The sequence below is a fragment of the Drosophila albomicans genome, chromosome 2R, assembly GCF_009650485.2.
Source record: "Drosophila albomicans strain 15112-1751.03 chromosome 2R, ASM965048v2, whole genome shotgun sequence".
NCBI classification, from domain to species: Eukaryota; Metazoa; Arthropoda; class Insecta; order Diptera; family Drosophilidae; genus Drosophila; species Drosophila albomicans.
In genome coordinates this window covers 24,591,767-24,613,871 of record NC_047631.2, presented here as the reverse complement: position 1 = coordinate 24,613,871, position 22,105 = coordinate 24,591,767, and the positions used below count along the sequence as shown (strand labels likewise).

Below are 22,105 nucleotides of genomic sequence, written 5' to 3'. Positions count from 1 at the left end.
AGTCAGCTTACATAGAAACCCAAAAAAAAAAGAAAAACGAAAATATAGCGAAGAATTTTTGCTTTTTCTCTCCGACAGAGGTATTTAATATGCATGCCCTGTTGTTTGGTCAATCGGAGCAGAACCTGCCAAAGCGAGTCCTGGAACTGTGCTCGTTAGAGCCAAGATTAGAAGTAGACGAGGGCCAACAACATTTTAGGCCATCAACTTTGACGATACCCTCGAGTTAAGGTTTAGGGAAACAACATCAAAGCTTAATTAAGTTGCAGCCAGAGACAAATAAGCTAATTGTTCTAGGAATTAAACAAAAGAATTTAAAATTCAATTTGCCAGCAAAGCAACCCCATTTTGTGCCTTAGAATTACACAGTATTTAACAAGCATATACTAGGCACGTAATTCATGTGAAGACTTCTTCTTCTCACTCTCACTCTGCACAGCCTCTTTCCTCTTTTTTCTGTGATTGACCCAAAAATGCGCTGATTCGTTTTGATTTGAAAACACACAAAAAAAAAAAATATGCTGCAAATTTATTGAGATTCGCCTTTGAGTATGATCTCGAGCTTTGCCAACAGCAAATTGTTTGCAGCTGTCCCTTTACTTGTATTATCAATATAATGAGAAAAGCTTGCCACGTTAGCACCTGCCAGTTAAACACGCCTGCAACTTTAGTTTCTAGTTAAGCACATTTACCTAAGCGTTGCATTTACAGCAGCATTTCTCTGCTTTCCCCATGGCAACATTCCCTTCTCTTCCTTGCTTTGAATGCCCCGCGGGGCAACTCGTACGCTTGGCATAATAAATTAGCTTGCTGACTTTTTGCTGGCTTTTGTGGCGCGCTTGCTGTTGCTCTGTTACTCTATATGTATGTGTGTGTGTGTGTGTGGGGTGCCACATTGCTCTGCGGCAGCTTCAATCTTAATTAGCTGACGCAGTTTTGCATTAACCAAACACACACACAAACGCAACCAAAAACTGCTCATCGCATATGTATATGCATTTTATTGGTTGCCACGCAAAAATTGTTGTGTGCATGAGCCAAAAAGGTGTCATGTTTGCCTAATGAGCTACTGGCAAAAGTTCCCCCAACACATTTCTGCATTAATTTACTGACGCACTGCGTGCTGCGTGAAAAGTGCAGCAAAAGGTGTGAAAATGAGTTGATTAACAACGAAACATGTGACACAACTAAAGTTGGAAATTCCCTCGAAAAAGGGAGTTTAACAATTTAACATTCGAGTTGCACTTTCAACGATCTATAAGCAAATGCAGCTAGTAGGCTGACTTAAAGTTTTTCCGTCAGTTCTGGCAACAAATTTAACTAAATTATTAACAGAAAAATTGTATAGTTTAAAATTATGTCCTTTGTGGAGCTATTGTGGCAGCCCGTTCGATATCAATTGTTTATACTACGCACCTTGGCAGCAGGCACAAAGCGTATTCAATGGCAAAATCTGCTGTTATTATCAGGAAGAAGTCATTTCGAGGCAATGGAATATTTGTTAATGGCTTTCGTTGGCAGCTGGGCGCTACTTAGTGTTATTATATTTGACGAACAGTTGCCAAGCAGTTTGTGCCATGAAAGAACTTGCGGTGGCTCCGAGTTGGACGATCAGGAGATATTCTTTTGGGGCTGCCAACAAAGTTATAGTTCACAACCGATACTCAAATTCTCGCACAATCAATTGGAAATAATATTGGGAAACGATTATGATATATCGTGTGATTGCTATATCGGTTCCACTGAGAACAGCGTTAGTGAAATGTTTGAAGAAGTTTGCGAATGTAAGGGAGATAACCATAAAATTGACAACACAAAAGCGAATAAAATTCTGTAATCTGTATTACTGACAAAATTGAATTCATGTTCAATGACTTTACTCATTATCCGCTCAATGAAAAAACAAGTAAGAAAGCTACAGTCGAGTGTACTCGACTGTGAGATACCCGCTACCCATTTTGAATAAAAGCAATCTATTTTGCGGTATTATTCTCAAAATATACCAAATATACTGCAAAAATACTAAAAATATACCGAATGGTATATGTGGTATATCGATAAAGTACCGCATTCAAAATATACCATAGACGGCTCAATATACCAGATTGTCAGCCAAAGTAACTAAGACCCTTATAAGTAGGCGTTTTTGCCCATACAAAAGTATTTCTTTTATAACTTCGACAATTTTTATCTGATCGCAACCAAATCTTCAGGAATCATAACTACTATAGTTATTATTATATATACCAAAATTCGCAACTCTAGCTTTACAATTACGCTTGTTATTCGATTTTTTTGATTTGCGGGGGCGGAAGTGGGCGTGGCAAAAATTTGAAACAAACTTGATCTGCGTGCAAACATAACAAATGCTGTCGAAAAAAAATTATAGCTCTATCTCTTATAGTCTCTGAGATCTAGGTGTTCATACGGACGGACGGACAGACACACAGACACACAGACGGACAGACGGACATGGCTAGATCGTCTCGGTTGTTGACGCTGATCAAGAATATATATACTTTATAGGGTCGGAGATGCCTCCTTTTACCTGTTACATACATTTCCTGTCGGCACAAAGTTATAATACCCTTCTACCCTATGGGTAGCGGGTATAAACATATTTAATACTTACAATTATCGCAATTTTATAGTCATCTGCTGCAATGAAAAAAGTGAAAACAATTATTCAGCTGTGTTATTATCCTGTTTAAAACTTTCCATAAGCTAAAGCATAATCTAATTAGTCTTGTTGTTGTCGGGATTTTAAGCTCGTCGAAAGCTCATTAGGCTTAACACTTGGCAGCAGTTGAAGGACTCGTAACTAGTCTCTACTATGCTTTTCTCTCTTTCCTCGGACAGGTTGTGTTTTAATAATGTTCCCTGTCAAATGGTTCGTCTGTGTGGAGAGGACAATAGGAGCACAGTGCCTGCAGTTGCTTTCGGACACGTTTTGTTTCACATTCGAGTCCAAGGCTCAGTTTTGTCTATTGTTTTGTCATTTGGTTTTTATAGTTTTCTTTTTTATACCGGCTACCCATACGGAAGAAGGGTATTATAGCTTTGTGCCTGCAGGAAATCTTTTTAACAAGCAAAAGGACGCATTTCCTACCTCATAAAGTATATATATTCTTGATCAGCCGGGACTATATAGCCAAGTATTTATGATTCTTTAAGTTCCAAGGTTTTAAGAAATACTTTTGTGAACAAACTTTTGTGGCAAACAATTTGCTTTGGCTAATAATCTGATATATTTTGAACTGGTATGGTATAATTTGAATGTAGTACTATATGAATATACCAAATATTGGCATATTTTTCTATTTATCGGTACATTAATTTGGTATATTTTTAAAATAATACCGTTAAGAATAATGCCAATCTGGTATATTTGGAATATAGTATTATATTAATAAACAAATTAAAGCCGTTAGTATATTTTTGTATTTTGCGGTATATTCATTTGGTATAATTTAAGTATAATACTGTTAAGAATAATACCAATCTAGCATATTGTGTACTTGGAAGTTAGTGGTATATCAATATACCAAATATGGCATTCTGTATATTTCAGTATGCAACAGTTTTGTTTTTAATCAAAATTGGTAGCGAGTATCTCGCAGTCGAGCCCACTCGGCTGTAGCTTTCTTATTCTGTTTATACCCGCTACCCATAGGGTAGAAGGGTATTATAACTTTGTGCCGACAGGAAATGTATGTAACAGGTAAAAGGAGGCATCTCCGACCCTATAAAGTATATATATTCTTGATCAGCGTCAACAACCGAGACGATCTAGCCATGTCCGTCTGTCCGTCTGTGTGTCTGTGTGTCTGTCCGTCCGTCCGTATGAACACCTAGATCTCAGAGACTATAAGAGATAGAGCTATAATTTTTTTTCGACAGCATTTGTTATGTTTGCACGCAGATCAAGTTTGTTTCAAATTTTTGCCACGCCCACTTCCGCCCACGCAAATCAAAAAAATCGAATAACAAGCGTAATTTTAAAGCTAGAGTTACGAATTTTGGTGTATACAATAATTACTATAGTAGTTATGATTCCTGGAAATTTGGTTGCGATCAGATAAAAATTGTCGAAGTTATTAAAGAAATACTTTTGTATGGGCAAAAACGCCTACTTACTAGGGGTCTTAGTTACTTTGTCTGACAATCTGGTATATTGTGCCGTCTATGGTATATTTTGAATGCAGTACTATATGGATATACCACATATACCATTTGGTATATTTTTAGTATTTTTGTAGTATATTTGGTATATTTTGAGAAATATACCGCAAAATATATTGCTTTTATTCAAAATGGGTAGCGGGTATCTCACAGTCGAGTGCACTCGACTGTAGCTTTCTTACTTGTTTTTTGCTGCTGCTGCCCGGAAACGTATTTCTTTTGCCTTGGCCTAAACGTTGAATTGTTAATAATTTTCTTTCTTTATACTTTTCGTTTGTTGTTTTCGTGGCACGTCAAGCGTGACACTCTGCTGAGAAATGTTGCATATGCAATATGTGTTCGTTGCTTTTGCATGCAGCCTTGTCCTAGTTTAAATTGCAACTTGCAACATGCCACGTGTGTGTGTGTGTTGTCCCTTTGTCCCATAATGAAGTGAATTTGAAATGTTTATAATAAATTCAGTTGCATTTGCAATTTAGCAAAATGCCATAAATTACAAACAATGCTCCAAAGTGTCAAATTCTTGACTTGCTCTCCGCTTTCTCCCCCTCCCTTTCCTCTCTAGTTTTCCGCCCCTTCAACGTCTCATGTCAGCCACTGTTAATTATTAATAAGCGCCCGAACTCAACTCTCAACTCAATTCATTTGCTTCATCCCCTACGCACAGTTGGCCCCAAAAGTATTTTGCCGTAAAGAGTCATCGCTCATTTGTTATTTAATCTTCGTCCAGCTGGGAGAGCAACTTCCTCCCTTCCATTCCCTTTCTCTGCTTTGCATTCTAGGCAAAAGTGTTAATGAGTTTTAATTATTAAAATTTGGAAATTTGTTTCCTTCTCTCGATGTTGTTGTTGTTGTTGCATTTTCGAAAATGTCAAGTTTCATATTTGCCTGCATTGCTCTTAGCCACGCCCCCACTCCCCCCAACACACACAACCCTCCCACAACTTTGCAGCATTTTTGTATAGTAGTTTTTGTTGTTGTTGTTGTTTTCATTTTGTTGGCCTTATCTCGTTACACAATTTTTGTTTGCCAACAAGAAGAAGAAGCAAAAATCTGCCTTGGCTGCCGGCTACAAACTTTTGGCAGTCACTGTACTTGTGTGTGTGTGTATTGCAAATAATTTGCAATCAAAAGTTGCAGCCATGAAAATGTTGCCATTTTTGTTTCGCATTTGTAGGCGTTACCGCCCAGCCAGTGGGCGTGGCAAATGTCCCGCAGCTGTTTTGCATTTGTCTCTCTGCTTCGAATTGTGCTCTGTGCGTGTGTGTGTGTATGTGTGTATGTGGCAAGTGTCTCGAAATTTTGGCTAATTTGTAAAATAAGCATAACGAGGCAAAAGTTTCGTTTCATCGTATCTTTTGCATCAATGTGCTGCGGGTGTGTGTGTGTGTCTGAGTGTGTGTATGTATGTGTTTGTTATACCCGTCAGTTATTTGCCTAGCAATTAAAATATTAGTTTTGGCCATTTGGTTGCTGCTGCCCCAGCTGCTGTTGAGGGCAGCTTATTAAGCGATTTATAAAAGAGAAAAGTGCTTAGCTCATTTATTTTTGTTTTTTTTTTCGATGGGCGGGTTCAAGACGTTAATCAAATGAGAGGCAGGCGACAAGAGCAACGCTAATTACCTGTCCAATTGCTGTCGCAACTGCAACAAACAGAGATAACAACAGCAAACAAGCAAAGCAGAGCAGCGTCAGGATCTGGCGCAAAACACGCGAACAATGGCAGCACAAATTCTAGAAAAATGTTGAAAAAAACAAAATAGAGAACAACATAAAAACAAGGACGGATGAGCAGAGAGAGAGAGAAAGAGAAAGATTAAAGCAATGCCAGCAATGCAACGCGAAGGCCAAAGAGGTTTAATTGAGCGGTTGCTACCACGGCAACGGCAACGGCAACAACGTGGCGTGGGGGCGTGGCAGATTGCGGCTAGTTGCGGAGCGAGCGCGCGCGTGAGCCAAATGCCAAGCAGCCAAAGAAAGCAGCCGGGGAAAGGCGCAAAATGCAAACAAAAACGTTTCAGTTAAGCCAAAAAAAAAAAAAAACAGAGGGAAGAAAAAAACACACAACAAAACAGAAGTTGGCCAACATTGTGATTGCTATTGTTGCTGCTGTTGCTGTTGTGTTGCTGCTGCTGGCAAAGCACAACTGCAATTGTCTATTGCTGCAATGCATCCCGAGTCCCGTTTTCACAATGGTCGCCCCGTCATTTTGTATGCAAAATGCGGCAAAACACCAAGTAACAAGAACAATTGCAGCAACAACAGCAGCAACAACGGCAACAACAATTGCTATATGAGGCAGCCACATGCATGTGGCACTCATTCATTTGCTTTACTCATTTAGTTTGCAACACAAGCCTGCTGCTACTATTTTGAGCAATGAACAGCAACTTTTGTAGACAGAAAGTATTCCAACTCGAGTTTGCAATCAATAGCTTTTGTGTTTAACAATTCAAAGCAGCCGCAGCAACCAGTTTTGTGTTATCTGCAGTCTACAATTTAAATAGCTATTGATTGTCTCATTATTTTGTTAGCAATTAATACAAGACATAGCTTTACTAATTGCTCAACAACTATGTATATCTAGTTAATGTGCCCTTGTTGTAGTAGCCATAAACAAGTGTCACAGCAAAGCTGCAACATAAGCTTCTAGAAGAGTTCGCAGCTGGTTGCCTGCGGCAGCTGTTGCTTTTGCTTTTCTCTTCTTTGTTGCACTTAAAGATTTGCCTGAGCAAAGAAAAGAAAAAAAAGAACAAGAGGAATGCGTAGTAAAGAGAATAAAAGCCAGCAAAAGCAATTCAAAAACTAAATAAACAAGCAAGCATAACAACAAAAGCAAACAGCAGCACAGGAACAACAATAACAATGCCAGCTGCAACAATAACAACAGCAGCAACTCACTGCAGTCAACTTTGGCAGCCAACGGCATTTAGTTGACTCGACGCTCAACTTAATTGGCATCAAAAGCTTCGAGGCAACTACAACTACGATAGTCAGTATTTGTGTGTGAGTGTGGGCGGGGGCGAAGAGTCGTGTATTAGGCGCCAGTTATCTGGCGATTTGCAAACATTGCAAGCCAAGATTTTGCCCAAAAATTTATGGCCAGCTTTAAGCATAAATTTTCAACGCTTTTAAGCCAGCGATGCCGTGTCAAATTTGCCATTAAAAATTGTTCAAGTGAGCACAAAATTGAAATCAAATTTTGCATAAATTATTTCGCAGTGAATAAATTAAATTTGCTTCTCTTCATTTAAAGGAAATATAATTTTGATGAATATTTGCCAAAAGCAAAAAAAGATTATATTAAAAAATATTGATTAAAAATAACCAAAACTGTCAAATTTAATTCTGATTTATTTATTAAATTCAATATTCAACTTTTCATCTATGCCAACATTTTATTATATATTAAATTCACTTTTCATCTATTTCCTCTTAAAATTTCTAACATTTGCATGTTTTTTCAACTCACGTATGCAACGCTTGCTTTGCTTCATTTATTTATAACTTTATCAACGCTATTAATCTTGCATTCGCTGAGGCCCGCAAATGCATATTAAATACGTTTTAATTGCCAACAATTTATAGAAAAAATTTTGTGCAAACACTTTGTGCAAATGCCGCCGCCGTCAAGCGATAAAAGTCAATAGCAAAAGTTGTTTCAATGTTGGAATTGTTGATGTTGGCGTTTGACGCGCAGTAAACTGCAACAGCAACAGCAGCAGCAGCAAAAACACCGTCAACAACAGCAACAGCAACAATTATTTAAATATTTGCAATCGTTGTGTATTGCGATTTGTGACGGTGTTTTGCTGTGTGTTTAATACCCAACACAAAGTGAGACAAACGAGATGAATGTTGTTGCTGCAAGAAAGCTTCACGATTTTGAAGAGCTCAAACTTATCTTTTATTTTTCTAAGTACATAAATTGTTTTTATTTAAATGATATATTATCGAGCGATAGAGAGACAGCCATAAAATTTTTGTGTTTTTCGTTGTCTTTTAATATCACAATGACTCCTAATATTCAATAAATCTATCGATAAAGTTTTTATTAAATAAATAATTAGTTCTGTTACATTACAGACGCTAACCATGTTTAACATTTAAAACTTTGATTTAGTATATTTGAAATTTTAAAAAAATGTTGGTGGCAACAAACGCTAAACGTTTTTTTTATATATGCACATTACAGGGTATTTGGTTAGTCTTGCTTTGGCTTCCTCTCTTACATGATTTGCCTCTCGATTTGTCTGCTGCTTTGTCAGCTGTTTGACAATTTACAAGCGCTTACAATTTAACGCCTTTTAGCAAAATTCCGACGAGACTCACCTCAGACGCCTTGGTAACGACGCCCACAGCTCTAGAGGCGATTATGATCGCTTCTATAAACACTTTTCGAAATAAGTGACAGTCTCTCTGTATACATGTGTGTGTGTGTGTCACGTTTAATTATTGTAAGTCAACACTTGACTAGAGAGTGATTTACAATTGGGGGGCCCCCAAAAGACAAAACAAGGCCAACGACCACAACAGTCGGTTCAGAGCTAGAGCTTGGGAAAGTTATCGGCAGCAACAGTGCGTATGGGTAATATTTGCATATGCAATTCGATACAGCACAAATTTATTGAAGCAACCGCATAAACTTCATGTGTCCATAATTATAAACAACTGGGGAAACTCCAAGCAAAACTATATTCGACTCTAATAGCAAATAGATTGCGAGAGGGGAGAAGGGGAAGGAGAAGAAGAAGCAGTCGCAATTGCTGCAACTTCTTGGCAAAGTTGATGGCAGCAGCTCAGTAACCGCAAAGCCAAACACAGCAGTTGGGGAGGGGCGGTGAGAGGGGCGTTGCAGTAACGAAATCATTGCCAAGCAAAGAGGCGGCCAAGTTGCAAGGTTGCAACCAAAAACAGCAACAAGCAACCAACAAACCAACAGCCAAACTGCAACTCTGTGACATTTTGCTGTATTTAAATGGAATTTGGCAACCAAAGTTGGACAGAATCCGCAAATACACACACTCACACACACACAGAGAGACACTTATACGAATGTAAACCGCCCACACAATATCAAGAGTGTGGCAAATAGAAGGGGCAGGGCTGTAAGCTGCAGACTGTAGCTGATGCTGATGCTGAGGATGTAGTGCTAGAGCTTGCCAAAATGTTGAATGTATTTCCGCAGTGGCCAAAACACACAAGACAAACAAAAACAAGTCAAGAGGTTAGTAACTCCCTTAGCCACGTCTATGGCTGATTTGGCCTGGCTAACTGACTTTTGTGGTTGCCAACACAAGACACAGTGGTAACGTTGCTATTATTTGGCTGTATCATAAAAAAGCAAAAGAATTTATTGACATGACAACTATAAAATAGATAAAATAATAAAGTCATTTGTATTTCAATAAAAAAGAAAATAATAATAATAAATCACTACATATGAACTATATAATATAATATAAATATTGTTTGATTAAGATTTAGATTAAGAATCTATCAATTTTAATAGAGAACATAAATATTTAATGAAATATGATAAAAGATCAAACAACAATTATTTAGAAACAGAAAACAGAAACAGCAAAATCAAAAGAAAAACATTTTACAATTTCTATAATAACCATGAAATTGGAAATTTCAATTGACAGTATAAAACATATAAAAAAATATGTAAAATCAAGATTTTCAGCTTGTTTGCCCCACTGTGCAGGGCGTTCAACCTCTAGCAGAGCTCCATTTCCTGTCTCTTGTCTGTTGTTTGCTCTTGGCATATTTGTGCACCGAGACATGCTATCAAATTGAGGTACAACTCACAAATCTCATTCGCATACACACACAAGTACAGTATGAGTGTGTGTATGTGATATGGACTCACATACGATTAGAGGGGAAATAAAATAATTGCATTTCAATGCCATTTGCAACAGGAATTGAGCTCGAAAGTTTCTGTGTGAAGTCGAGTATTGCATTTGCCACACCGCAAGTACAATTCTGTGGATTGAGCTCTTGCTTCTAATTAGTTTGCTTGGCTCAATTTTCTTTAATTTTCATCACAATTCTTCGTGTAGCTGTAGCTGTTGTTGTTGTTGTTGTTGCTGTTGTCCGTTTGGAAGGGCCGAGGAGCTCAGCTCATTACCCGTCCAATTAGTGGACCCCACAAAAAAGGCGGAGACGTAGCCAAGTTGCAACAAGACCGCAGACTGCGCAAAAATTAATTTTAATTGCTATTTAACTGAGCGTATCCTGCAGATCCTTTTTGGCAAGCGCCGAAACTACGTCAAAGGATTTTCGTTCTTTTTACTTTTTACTTCAGTTCCTCCATCTTCTTCTTCTTCGTTTTATTATCATGCCTGCCCGGCACTCGAGTGAGTTAATTAATTTGTAAATTGCGGCCGGACAATTTTAAAGTCGCAACCGAGCAACTCAACTCTCTCTCTACAAATGTAAAAGAGTTCCCAACTGTGCTCTCTATGTAATCATGTGTGGCGTCGAGTGTGGCACATGTTTAGCTATTTTTACACAGCTGCTTTCCCAGCTGGATAACAATAGCTAGATTACACGATAGAACACGTTTTAATTTTAACTCTCACACACACAGATACACACAAAACATGGACTTCCCTTTTACAATCTGTCACTCTGCGCAGGATGAGTCCCTAAACGACAACACAAAGGTTGGGAAAAGGAACACCGCGAAACTTGACTAGAATATACCTGTTAAGGTTATCTTAATTGCAACTCAAAAAGTTGTCGGTTGATTTTTAATACAAATTTGTAAAGAACTCTTTAATGTTATTTGTTATCCTTTTAGAATTCGATTAACAAAACGCCTTCAATAGAAACAATAAAGTTTTTTAAAACATAAAGAGTGGTCACATTGTTTCAGTTTCTCTAGAAAACATTTAATATAATATAAATCGTTTTTTATTAAGTATTCAAATTTAAGAATATTTGTCAACAATTATACAATAGTAACAATAACTATTTTTAAAGACTTGAAGTCTGGTCACATTGTTTTATTTTCTCTCTTTTGTTCTTGATTTCTAAGAGTACCAAAACATCAATAGTGAATTGTATTTTTAATTAATATTCAAAGTTTACAGCAGTTGTTAATAATCTGAAAAGTTTTTTTTATCACGTTTAATTTTCAGTATTCAGTATATGATAAAAGAGTTCAATATTTAATTGATAGTCAACTATTCAAAGGAGTTTAACTCTAGTTTTAGTTTTCTACGTTTTAAAGAGCAATTCATTTAATGAATAACATTTGTTAAAGTTTCAATACTTTGCGAAGTCGCATATATAGTCGCATATACCCCTTCATTATAATTACTATACAGGTATATACAAAAAATGCCAAAATCAGCTAACCAAAAACAGCTCACAGCTTGCGCAGTTTGTCCCTTTGCAAGCTGTCTTTTGCCTAGGTGTTAAAAATACAACACACAAAAGAAGAACAAAAAAAAAACAAAAAAACCGGCGACAAGGCTCATTAGTACCATCATCCTCTCCCCTGTCTCCCTCTCCCTCACCTCTTGTGCTTTGAATCCCTGCGCAATGATGCTTCCCCCAACTCTGCATTTAAACATCTACTGTGGCAACGTGTCACGTCGTTGCCTTAATGAATTCAGCGTTTATGGCGCTTATTCCATTTGGTTTCATTATCACTACATACTCACACACACACACATACACACACACAGACATATAAAGAAATGTGTGTTTGTGTGAGTGCCATGAACTTTTGGGCTTAGAGAGCGGCAGTGAATTTAAATATTTGACACATTGAAATTGAGGCTGAAGGTTTTTTGGTGTGTGTGTGTGTGTGTGTTGGGGTTTCAGGTTTGAATCCGGCCAAAGGACGTGACAGCTTTAACTTAATTACGCAATCATAGGAAATTGGTTTCTCGACATAGCGAAGAAAAACCAGGTTAAATCTATACACACACAGATTTGTTAAATGTATTTCCATCTCTCTCTTTCCTACTTGCAGGTGCGCACATTGTTCGTCAGTGGTTTGCCAATGGATGCCAAGCCACGTGAGCTCTATTTGCTATTCAGAGCCTATGAGGTGAGTCAACCAGCTATCAGCAGCTGCATATCTCGCTCAAGCTGTAGCTATTAACTATTAAAGACATTTTAATTGAACTTATGAGCTCGATAAAGGGCCAAAGATAGTTTGAAAGATACTTCAGAAAAAGGGTTGCATAAGCTTTGAAAACTTGTTAAGCTTGAGTTACAGTTGAGTTGAGTAATCCACGTAAATATTAACGAGTTTTTAGTGAGACAACACAGAATAGATTATTTGTGATTAATTGTGATATAATGATGGTTTCATTTCCAAGTTGTTAAAGAAAATCTTTAAATTTTCATCACAAAATAAAATTGTAAAATTCTGTTAGACATATTTTATGAATAGTAGAAATTCTGCTGAGTGCTGCTGCTGTGAATTCTGAGAAATTATTCTCAAGATATTAAGTCAGCATATAATTACACATTATTATAAAGTTTAGCAAAATATCTATCTATAGATTTTAATCACTACATAAGCTCATAACATTCCTTAATGATTGCTAGAAATTCTTTCTTTAAATTTGGAGAATTGATTTTCAAGATATTTTCGTCAATTTTTTCGCCTAGCCAAGATAAGCAAATTATTTAGCTACAGACTTTTATCAGTAAATATATTATAACATTACTACATACCTGCTTTATGATGTGTAGAAATTCTGCTAATTTCCTAAAATTCCGATAAATCAGTTACAAGATAATAAGTTAACAAATAATGATACATTTCTAGTCAAATTATGTGGCTTTAGATAGAATTTTCTCACTAAGTACGATTACTAGGAATTCTGCTAATCATTCCCAAGATATTAAATTAAGCTAAATTTTTAATGCAACATTAATTTTCATAGGGCTACGAAGGATCTCTACTAAAAGTAACTAGCAAAAATGGCAAAACAGCATCGGTAAGTCACAGCAAAAATGTAAATGATTCGTAATAAATTTAAAAATTCCATTTTCAACATTTTAAATAAACAGCCCGTTGGTTTTGTGACATTCCATACAAGAGCCGGTGCCGAGGCAGCTAAACAGGATCTGCAGGTAACATATATATTGGCAGTTTCTACCACTTGTATAACTATCTATATATACCTAATCTATAATTGTTAACTATATATAATCGATGAAGAACAAACACCAACAATTCTTAGCAAAAGCCTATCCCAAAAAAAAAACAAACAAAAAATAAATATATGGCAACTTTTTCGGCGTTTCAAAATACAAAATACAAAAATACGACACATAGATTGTAAAGCACTCAATAAGAACCAAAAACAAATCGTACTGCCTGGCTTACACTGAGCGTTAAGAACAAGTTTAGGTCCTCAACAAGAAACAACAACAACAATCGTATCTCAATTACAATGACAAAAACAACAACAAGAACAACTACAACAACAACAACAACAAGATGTACTCACAACACGTGCTTGCATTTTGAAAGAAACTTCACCGCATTTATGTTTAAGTCTATCCCTATTGATTTTGTTTCTTTTTGGTATTGCATCTCGCTCTTCGATATCTATTCTCTCTCTCTCTCTCTATTAAATTTCTGTCTTTATCATACACCCAGAGATACACACACACATCACATTTTACACTCATCTATAGCAACTGCAATGAGGCAAATGTAGCACAAAAGAAATGAATTTTATAAACAAAAAACAAAAAAAAAATGGAAGCCTGGCAACTCTAGTCCACAAAATAATTATTGCTGGTGCATGTTCAAGTTCCCTCTAGGCACCGCCCCTCTATCCATTCCCCGTCTCTCCCTTCTGGCACCTACAAACATATTTGAATGACCCTTTTCCCCGTTCTCCTCTTTCACTCATAGGTGCTCTTCGTATGCAGTTGCTGTTCATCTCTTGCTTTTGATTTCTATGCATAAAACAAAAAATCACATAAAACTCACACAACCACTCACACACACACACATACACACAAATTGAACTAGTTCCCCTTTCCGTAACCTGTTCGTACATCTCTGAATTAAAGCAAAAATAAAGGCATCCAAAGGCACCACTCAAAAAAGCCACTCAAAACTCAAACTCTCAGCGTTTTGTAAGCACCACCGCCCATAAACAGAAACAAGTTGGTTTTTACGTTCCCAATTTGCAAAAAAAAAAAACAAAAATGAGAAAACACAATTCTCTCTCTCTCAATCTCTATCTCTCTCAACACACGCAAATGCGACATTCAAAATTATTTTTGGCGAATTGTTGCAAGAAATGAAATCGATAATAAATAGAAAAAATGATAATGAAAACAAAATCCAAAAATTTCAAATACACTTTTTATTATTTTGCAAAAGTAAAACAAACAAAATCTTAAAAAAAAGAATAGAAAAAATAGAAAATACAAACCGCTGTATTTTGATCTGATCATTTACAGCAGGGTGTACGCTTCGATCCCGATATGCCCCAAACAATTCGCTTGGAATTCGCCAAGAGTAACACGAAAGTGAGCAAACCCAAACCACAGCCCAATACAGCGACAACAGCCTCACATCCTGCATTGATGCACCCACTCACTGGACGTAAGTAAAAAAAAAAAAAGAAAAACAAAAAACAAAATAAAAAAAAGATATAAAAAGCAGCTGCTACTTTTATTTTGGTTTTATGTATATGTAGTTGATAGTTTAATAAAATACAACAAATACAAAACTTATATACAAATGAAATATTCTTATATTCAGCTATCGTACCGAAGGCGTACTAGCGCACAACCTAACTCTTATGACACACACACACATACAAACACTCACAGACACACATATGTAAACACACTCGAGAACAATCCAACAATTGAACAGTTGAAATTTGCTTCAAAGTGCACAACTCTATATTATAAATATATATATAAATATCGTATATATCTACTATTATCGTACGCCCGAAACTAAATTTTCGCTATAAATATTTACATAGGTTACAGCAAGAACTCAACAACAACAACAACTACAAATTACAACTACAACAACAACTACAATGATATATTATGTAACGCACCTTCGATCACTGTAACACACTCTGTTTGAATCACAAAACACACACCAGTACACACAGCCACACACAACCACACACACACACACACTCGCAGTGAGATACAGAATTAAAAAAACTGAATTTTGGTTTCCAACTCCAAGCAAAACAAAAGACTTAGGCAACGAACTTGAAGCAGTCGCTTTATCATTTCAAATCAACTTTTCGCAACTTTTGTTGCACTCTATTCACTTACAATACAAAATACAGATCCAAAAATAAATACAAACAACAATATATGAAAAGTAAATGAAACACATGGCAGCAATAACTGATGAATTTTCGTCTTCATTTCGTTTTCTCCTTTTCTTCAACTCTTTCCCTTTCTCTCTCTCTTAGATCTTGGCGGGCCGTTCTTTCCGGGCGGACCCGAGCTATGGCATCATCCGTTAGCGTATTCGGCTGCCGCCGCTGCTGAGCTGCCCGGCGCTGCCGCCTTGCAGCATGCAACACTCGTGCATCCAGCACTGCATCCGCAGGTGCCCGTTCGCTCCTATCTCTGACTAAATACAGACAAAGTAATGGAGCAGCCTATGCATCAAGTGAGTACAAGCAACACAGCGACAACACTTCGACAACAACAACCAAACTTCAACAACCATTTGTTGCAGACTCAAATAACTATGCCACATCATCAGACAACTGCTACCGCTTTACATCCCAGCCAACAGGCGGCAATGGCACACATGGCTGCTGCTGCTGCCGGCGGTGTGGCTGGCGGTGGCGGTGCCGCGGCTGCGGCTGCTGCCGCCGCTGCTGCTGCCGCTGCCGGTGCAACGCCCCAGGGCGCTGCTGCTGTCGGTGGTAATGCAGCTGTTGCTGCCGCAGCCGCCGCTGCAGCTGCTGCTGCCGCATCGCATCATCATTTTTTATCCAGTCCCGCGTTGGCAAGCCCCGCCGGCTCCACCAACAACGCCACACATCCGGCAAATCCGCAGATAGCCGCCAATGCGCCCTGCTCCACGCTGTTCGTGGCCAATTTGGGCCAGTTTGTGTCCGAGCACGAGCTCAAGGAGGTTTTCTCTAGGTAAATGAATGCATCATATTCTATACACATATATTTAGCCTGTTATCGATTAACGATAACTTGTCGCGACAACATCAAAAGAACAAACATTGACACTAATCACTAAAGTAATCCAAAAATTTGAGTTGTTGAGCGAGCAAAATGGCACCACTCACCCACCACCCACTCACTCACCACCCACTTATCACTCACCACGTTGTCACTCACAATTTACCACCACTTGATAATGCACCGATAATTTTTACTCTCGATATATTACTAAAAACTAATCGATAACTTTTTGCGTTCTTTCTTTGGTTTGTCGTTTGTTGCCCAATCACCAATTGTATTATACATGATTAACGATAATCGATAACCGACTACTTACATACTACTACTACTACTACTATATATATATATATTATCCAACTATATATCGTATATATCGCAACAAACAAACAAAAAAATATGTTATATACATGCACAGTATGCCTGGCTTTTGTCGCCTACGAATGCACACAAAAGGTACGCACAATATCACAACTTCTATGCCTCCAACTTTGTCTTCAACTCTGACTTCTCCACCACCAACTTCAACCTTCCTCACCGCAACTGCAACAACAGGCACTGCTTCAACAGCAACAACAACTACAAGCTGCACCACTACTGCTACCAACAACAACAGTAACAACCAAGCACAACATCAACATCCGGTGGCATTCATCGAGTTCAACGATGCCCCAAGCGCTGCTCAGGCGATGCAACAATTGCAGGGCAAATATTTGCTTAGCTCTGATCGCGGCTCCATACGCATCGAATACGCCAAGACCAAGATGCTGAACGAGGTAACGCTGCCAACAGCGCTGATCAACAACAACAACAGCCACAAGTCACTGGCAGTTGCAGCAGCAGCACCGCCAGCAACAACAGTCGCAGCAGCAACTCCGACAGCACATCAGCAACTATTTATTTTGAATGGCGGCTTGGAATTGCCACCGCCACCGCCGCCACATTTGAGCCATGTTAGTGCCAGCAATATGTTGGTCGCAGCCCCAGCAACAGCACCTCTCACAATCCCAAATGCACCACAGCAACATCACCAACAACAACTTCAGCAGCAGCACCAACTCCAACAGCAGCAGCAACATCAATTTCAACTACAGCAGCTACAACAGGCGCCAACTGGCTGCACCACCAGCACCACTAGCGTTGTTGTTAATTCACTACAGCACCACCAACTTCATCCAAATCAGCACCACCAAAATCATCTCTTTAGAGACGTATGTATATGATAAACAAAAAAAGAAAAGAAAAACAAAGTACACCAAAAAAAAAAAGTAGAAGTAGTTGCCATCTCTTTCTATCTTTCACTCACATCGCTCAGCAATTTGCTAAACCATTTTTATACCTCTCTAAGCATTATAAATATTTAATATGCAAAGGGTTCAAGCCCATAATTCACCTTCAACCTTCAAGCTTTATTCACCTCCCTCCACCTCCCAGGCACATGTATCATAAGTAAATTGTATGCACGCCACACACACACACACACAACCAACGAAAAAAGCGGCAACCCATTAACTATTTATGAAATTGCAAATTGTTATTGTTTAGCTCGCCTCGTTTACTTTGCATGACAGCAGCCACAACAGCAGCGGCAGCAACAGCAGCAGCAGCAAGAACAACAGCCGCATCAACAGCAGCAGCAACATTGGCTGCCGCAGCATCACAGCTAAAATTTAGACCAGGCAGGCATTTAAATACAAATTATAACAAACAAATGTTGGCCGAATAAACCAAGCATACACACACACACACACACCAGCACACACACACACAAATTTACTGCAGCAGCAGCAACCATTGCAGCCAGAGCAGCAACTACAGCAATTTATGGCCATCTTATAGCACTTGACTTTACGATTCATATACCCACTTATACACACACACATAATTCACACATACACACACACACCTACAGACACGGCACACCCACTTGTCTGGAGACTTAATATGGCCGCCTCAGCTTCTCTCTCTCTTTCTCTTTCTCCAGCTAGTTTTAAGTGCAAGCTTCCCTCGAATAAAAAGAAGGCAGCACATTTTTTACCCCACACTCACGTGTGTGTGAATACCTTTGAGTGTGTGTGTTTTGCTGCTTCTGTTGCACGTATTTAAAATGCGAAAAGACCACATAAATTTATTTTTTCAATTTTCGTGCAAGAAAAAGCCAAGCGCGATCACAAACAGCCAACAAAAAAACAAAAACTCGACAGCAGAAAAAATACTTTATAAAAAATGCAAAGCAGAACGCATGCCACGCCCACAGCCCCCAAAAAGTAAAATGTAGAGTCGCGACACGGTTGGCAAATTCCCTAGACGTTATAAATGCGAGCAAAACAGTTTTCATTTTTAGTTTTGTTTGTGATAAACATTTTGAGTGTTGCTACTAAAATAAATATAAAAGTTTATGGCGCTTGCTGATAGATTTTATTGCACAAAAATGTAGATGGCACTTAAGATTAGTAACTGGTGCATAAAAATAAAAGGTGACCAAGAAAGGAAATAGTCAGAAAGAAATTGCATCATCTTTGCGGGAAATAAAAGCAATGAAAATAATATGAAATGGAAATTGTAGAGAACAAATAATTGTATTTGATTTTTATTCCAAAGAACTATTCAAATTCATTCCTCTTTCTTTTGCTTATCTCTGAAAAGAAGTGACAACACATTTTATGAGTCATAAGCTGAGATTACTCGCTCACATTTGATTATGATAACTTAAAGCGCCCAGCGACAATCAATTTAAAAATCGAATGATTGTTGGGATCTTGCACAGGCCATAAAACTTGCGATAATAAATTTCTCGAACTACATTTTTGAGTGTATTTGCTGTTTGTAGTTGATTGCTTGTTCGAAATCAATTTAAATCGTTTACATGCTGTTGCCAGGGATCAACGGGGATGGAGACTGAGGGTCCTTCTCCTGTGTGTGTGTGTGTGTGTTGCTTCAGCTGAATGCCAAGGCTCTTCTGCGGAGGAGTCGTAAAAAGTTGTGCAGCTGCCGCTGGGCGCAAATTGCGCACTTGGCTTTTAGTACATGAAAGGAGTGAGAAGGAGAGGTCAAAGGAAAGAAGGAGAGATAGGGATAAATTGGCATTGGGTTGAATTTTTCGGGTGGTAGCAAAGTTTTTTTTGTTCTTTTTTTTTGAGTGTTTGCATGTTGTTTTCTACACATAAAACATGATGCTTGATGTTTTTGGGGGTCAGTCATAAAATGCCAGCCAAAGGATAAAGTTTTCTAATGGGGGCGGGAGTCATGCATGTGGAAATATCATTAAATTAAAAAGCAACCACTTTAGCAATAACAACAACAACTAACCAAGCGACTAATCACCAAATGCACCGCCTAACTCTCACCATCCAAATATACAGAAATAGAGTGTGACGAAGAGAGACTCTGAATCAACTTATTTACTTATGTTCCAACAACTTATTTACAGAGGAGCGGGTATGGAATCAAGGCATGATTTGCTCGCTAAGAAATTAGAGCGCGAGATGCAACAGCAACAACAGCAGCAGCAACAACAGCAACAGGCACACCACCAGCCACAGTCGCATCATCAGCATTACCATCAGAGCCATCAGTCGCATCATCACCATCATCATCATCAGCATCATCAGCAGCAGCAGTTCTTGATGACGCCGACAGCGACCTGACCCGGCAGCGCGAATGCACCACCAACATCGCTGCCGCACTATCACCAACCACAACAACAGCAGCAGCAGCAGCAACATCAACACCATCAACAGCAACATCATCTGCACCACCAACAGCAGCAGCAGCAACATCATGCGCAGCAACAGCAGCCGCATCATCATCACATCTATTCGTATGTGCTGCCGGCAGCAACACACATTGCTGCCTGAGAGTGTTGGTGCAACAACAGCAACATGAACAACATCACTGTAGCAGGGTCCACGGTCCGTATATTTCGAGTTTGAAACGCGCATAGAGCGATAAAATAAAGCTCCGCATGTAACGGATGCATGCAATAGGAGGCAACAACAACAACAACAGAAAAAAATACAAAAAAAAATTAAAAAAAAAAAAACTTTAGTTGTAGTATAAAAAAAATATTTAAAAAAGCAAAAAAAAATCCACAAGTATATGTATATGTATATATATATACGATATAATAATTTATATGGCAAGCCTAACCCAGTTTAGTGAAATTTTTGACAGGCCGCATGGAAAATTGTAGGAAAACCAAAAGAAAAGAAAAGGCAGCAAAAGATGGAAAAAACTTGTAGTAAAATATACAAAGCGAAAACAAAAAACGATAGAACAGAATTAGAGATTGAGAGAACCAATTCGAAAAAGACACTTGATATGCCCCCAATAGATATATATATACACAAATATATATATATATATACAAATATGTATATCCGAAAAATATATACAAAATAGTTGAAAATGCTGCAAACGATTTTTGAAGGATTTTTAAAACTGAGATCGTCGTTCTGTTTAATATCAAATTTTTTTGGGTTTTTGTTTGAATTGTTTTTTTCCTATTTCGATTATTTTTCAAGAAATGGAATTGAGACATTATAATCGATTTTTTTGACATTATTTTTCAAATGCATCATAAGAAGTTAAGGGATTAACTTAATTGAACATACATAATTATGGGAAATAAATTAACTAAACAAAAAAAAAACGAAAGAAACAAAAAAGAAATATAATTATAGCTTAACCGAATGTGCCCTTTAATAGCTCTCTTTCTAGAATTATAATAATAATAATAAAAAAAAAAACAAAAAAGGAAAAAAACCATGAGAAACCAAAAGTTATAAATACATCTATCTGTATGTATGTATATTTGCATTAAAGTAATATATCTTGTATCTAGAGAATACAATTTTGAAGTGTTATTTAAATATGAGAAAAAAATGAAAGAAACAAACAAACAATTTGTATCAAGATCAACTACGGAAACAAACAAACAACAACAACGAGAACTAGTCGACGTCATCATCAAAGTGAAATTTAACTGAAAGCTGGTTTCGAAATTTATTTGGTATAATGAAAAAAAAAAGTACTTATAAATTAAATACAATTGTGAATTCGACACGGCACTAAGCTCGAGTTGCGATGTTAAAGACTCGTAATACATTATAACAACAAAAAAGAAAAAAGAAAAACAATATACATATATATATATAAATCTTAAACTAAATCGAATCGAATTGCAGAAAACGATTCCAGATTACAATTCAAACACTCTATACACACACTTTCCGCCCAAAAAATACTGAGACAGTCTTTTTTGATTGAATTCTGCAAAGCTCTCGCCCCACACACTCAAAAGACTAGACAGAAAAGAAAGAACTTACTACCAAAAAAAAAAAAAAACTCTTGACTTTCCCCCCAGGATTCCTAACGATCTTTTCTGAAAATTATCAAATGCTAGAACAATCAACACACACATTTTTCTTGCTAACAAAACAAAATCAACAACATTAAAGAAACCAACGAAACGACAGAAGGGGAAAAGCGGAGATAGATCTAGGCAGAATGACAACAACAACAAAAAAAAAGATAATGACGCAAACATCAACAGAACAGAACAGAACAGAACAACAATTTCTCTAGGATGGGTTCTAGTATATGACATCAGAAAACATATCATCTTATGTAGCTGCAGTAACAACAGAAACTACAAAAGCAATTATGAAAATGAATTGCGATTAATTGTGACTAAGCGAGATGAACTACAAGTACACTTATGCTAAAGCAATGTTAA

At 37.6% G+C, this 22,105-nt stretch overlaps 1 protein-coding gene across 1 annotated transcript in view; it reads left to right on the top strand.

The window, feature by feature from the left end:
* Window positions 1-19,969, top strand: part of LOC117575147 (protein couch potato) — a 68,690-nt gene extending 48,721 nt beyond the window's left edge. Inside the window, 9 exon segments of the mRNA XM_052006887.1 lie at window positions 12,179-12,256; window positions 13,104-13,157; window positions 13,231-13,293; window positions 14,644-14,788; window positions 15,633-15,835; window positions 15,905-16,320; window positions 16,787-16,824; window positions 16,924-17,579; window positions 19,799-19,969. Coding sequence (XP_051862847.1) covers window positions 12,179-12,256; window positions 13,104-13,157; window positions 13,231-13,293; window positions 14,644-14,788; window positions 15,633-15,835; window positions 15,905-16,320; window positions 16,787-16,824; window positions 16,924-17,579; window positions 19,799-19,825 — 1,680 coding nt within the window. The 3' untranslated portion in view covers window positions 19,826-19,969.
* The last annotated feature ends 2,136 nt before the right edge of the window (window positions 19,970-22,105 follow it).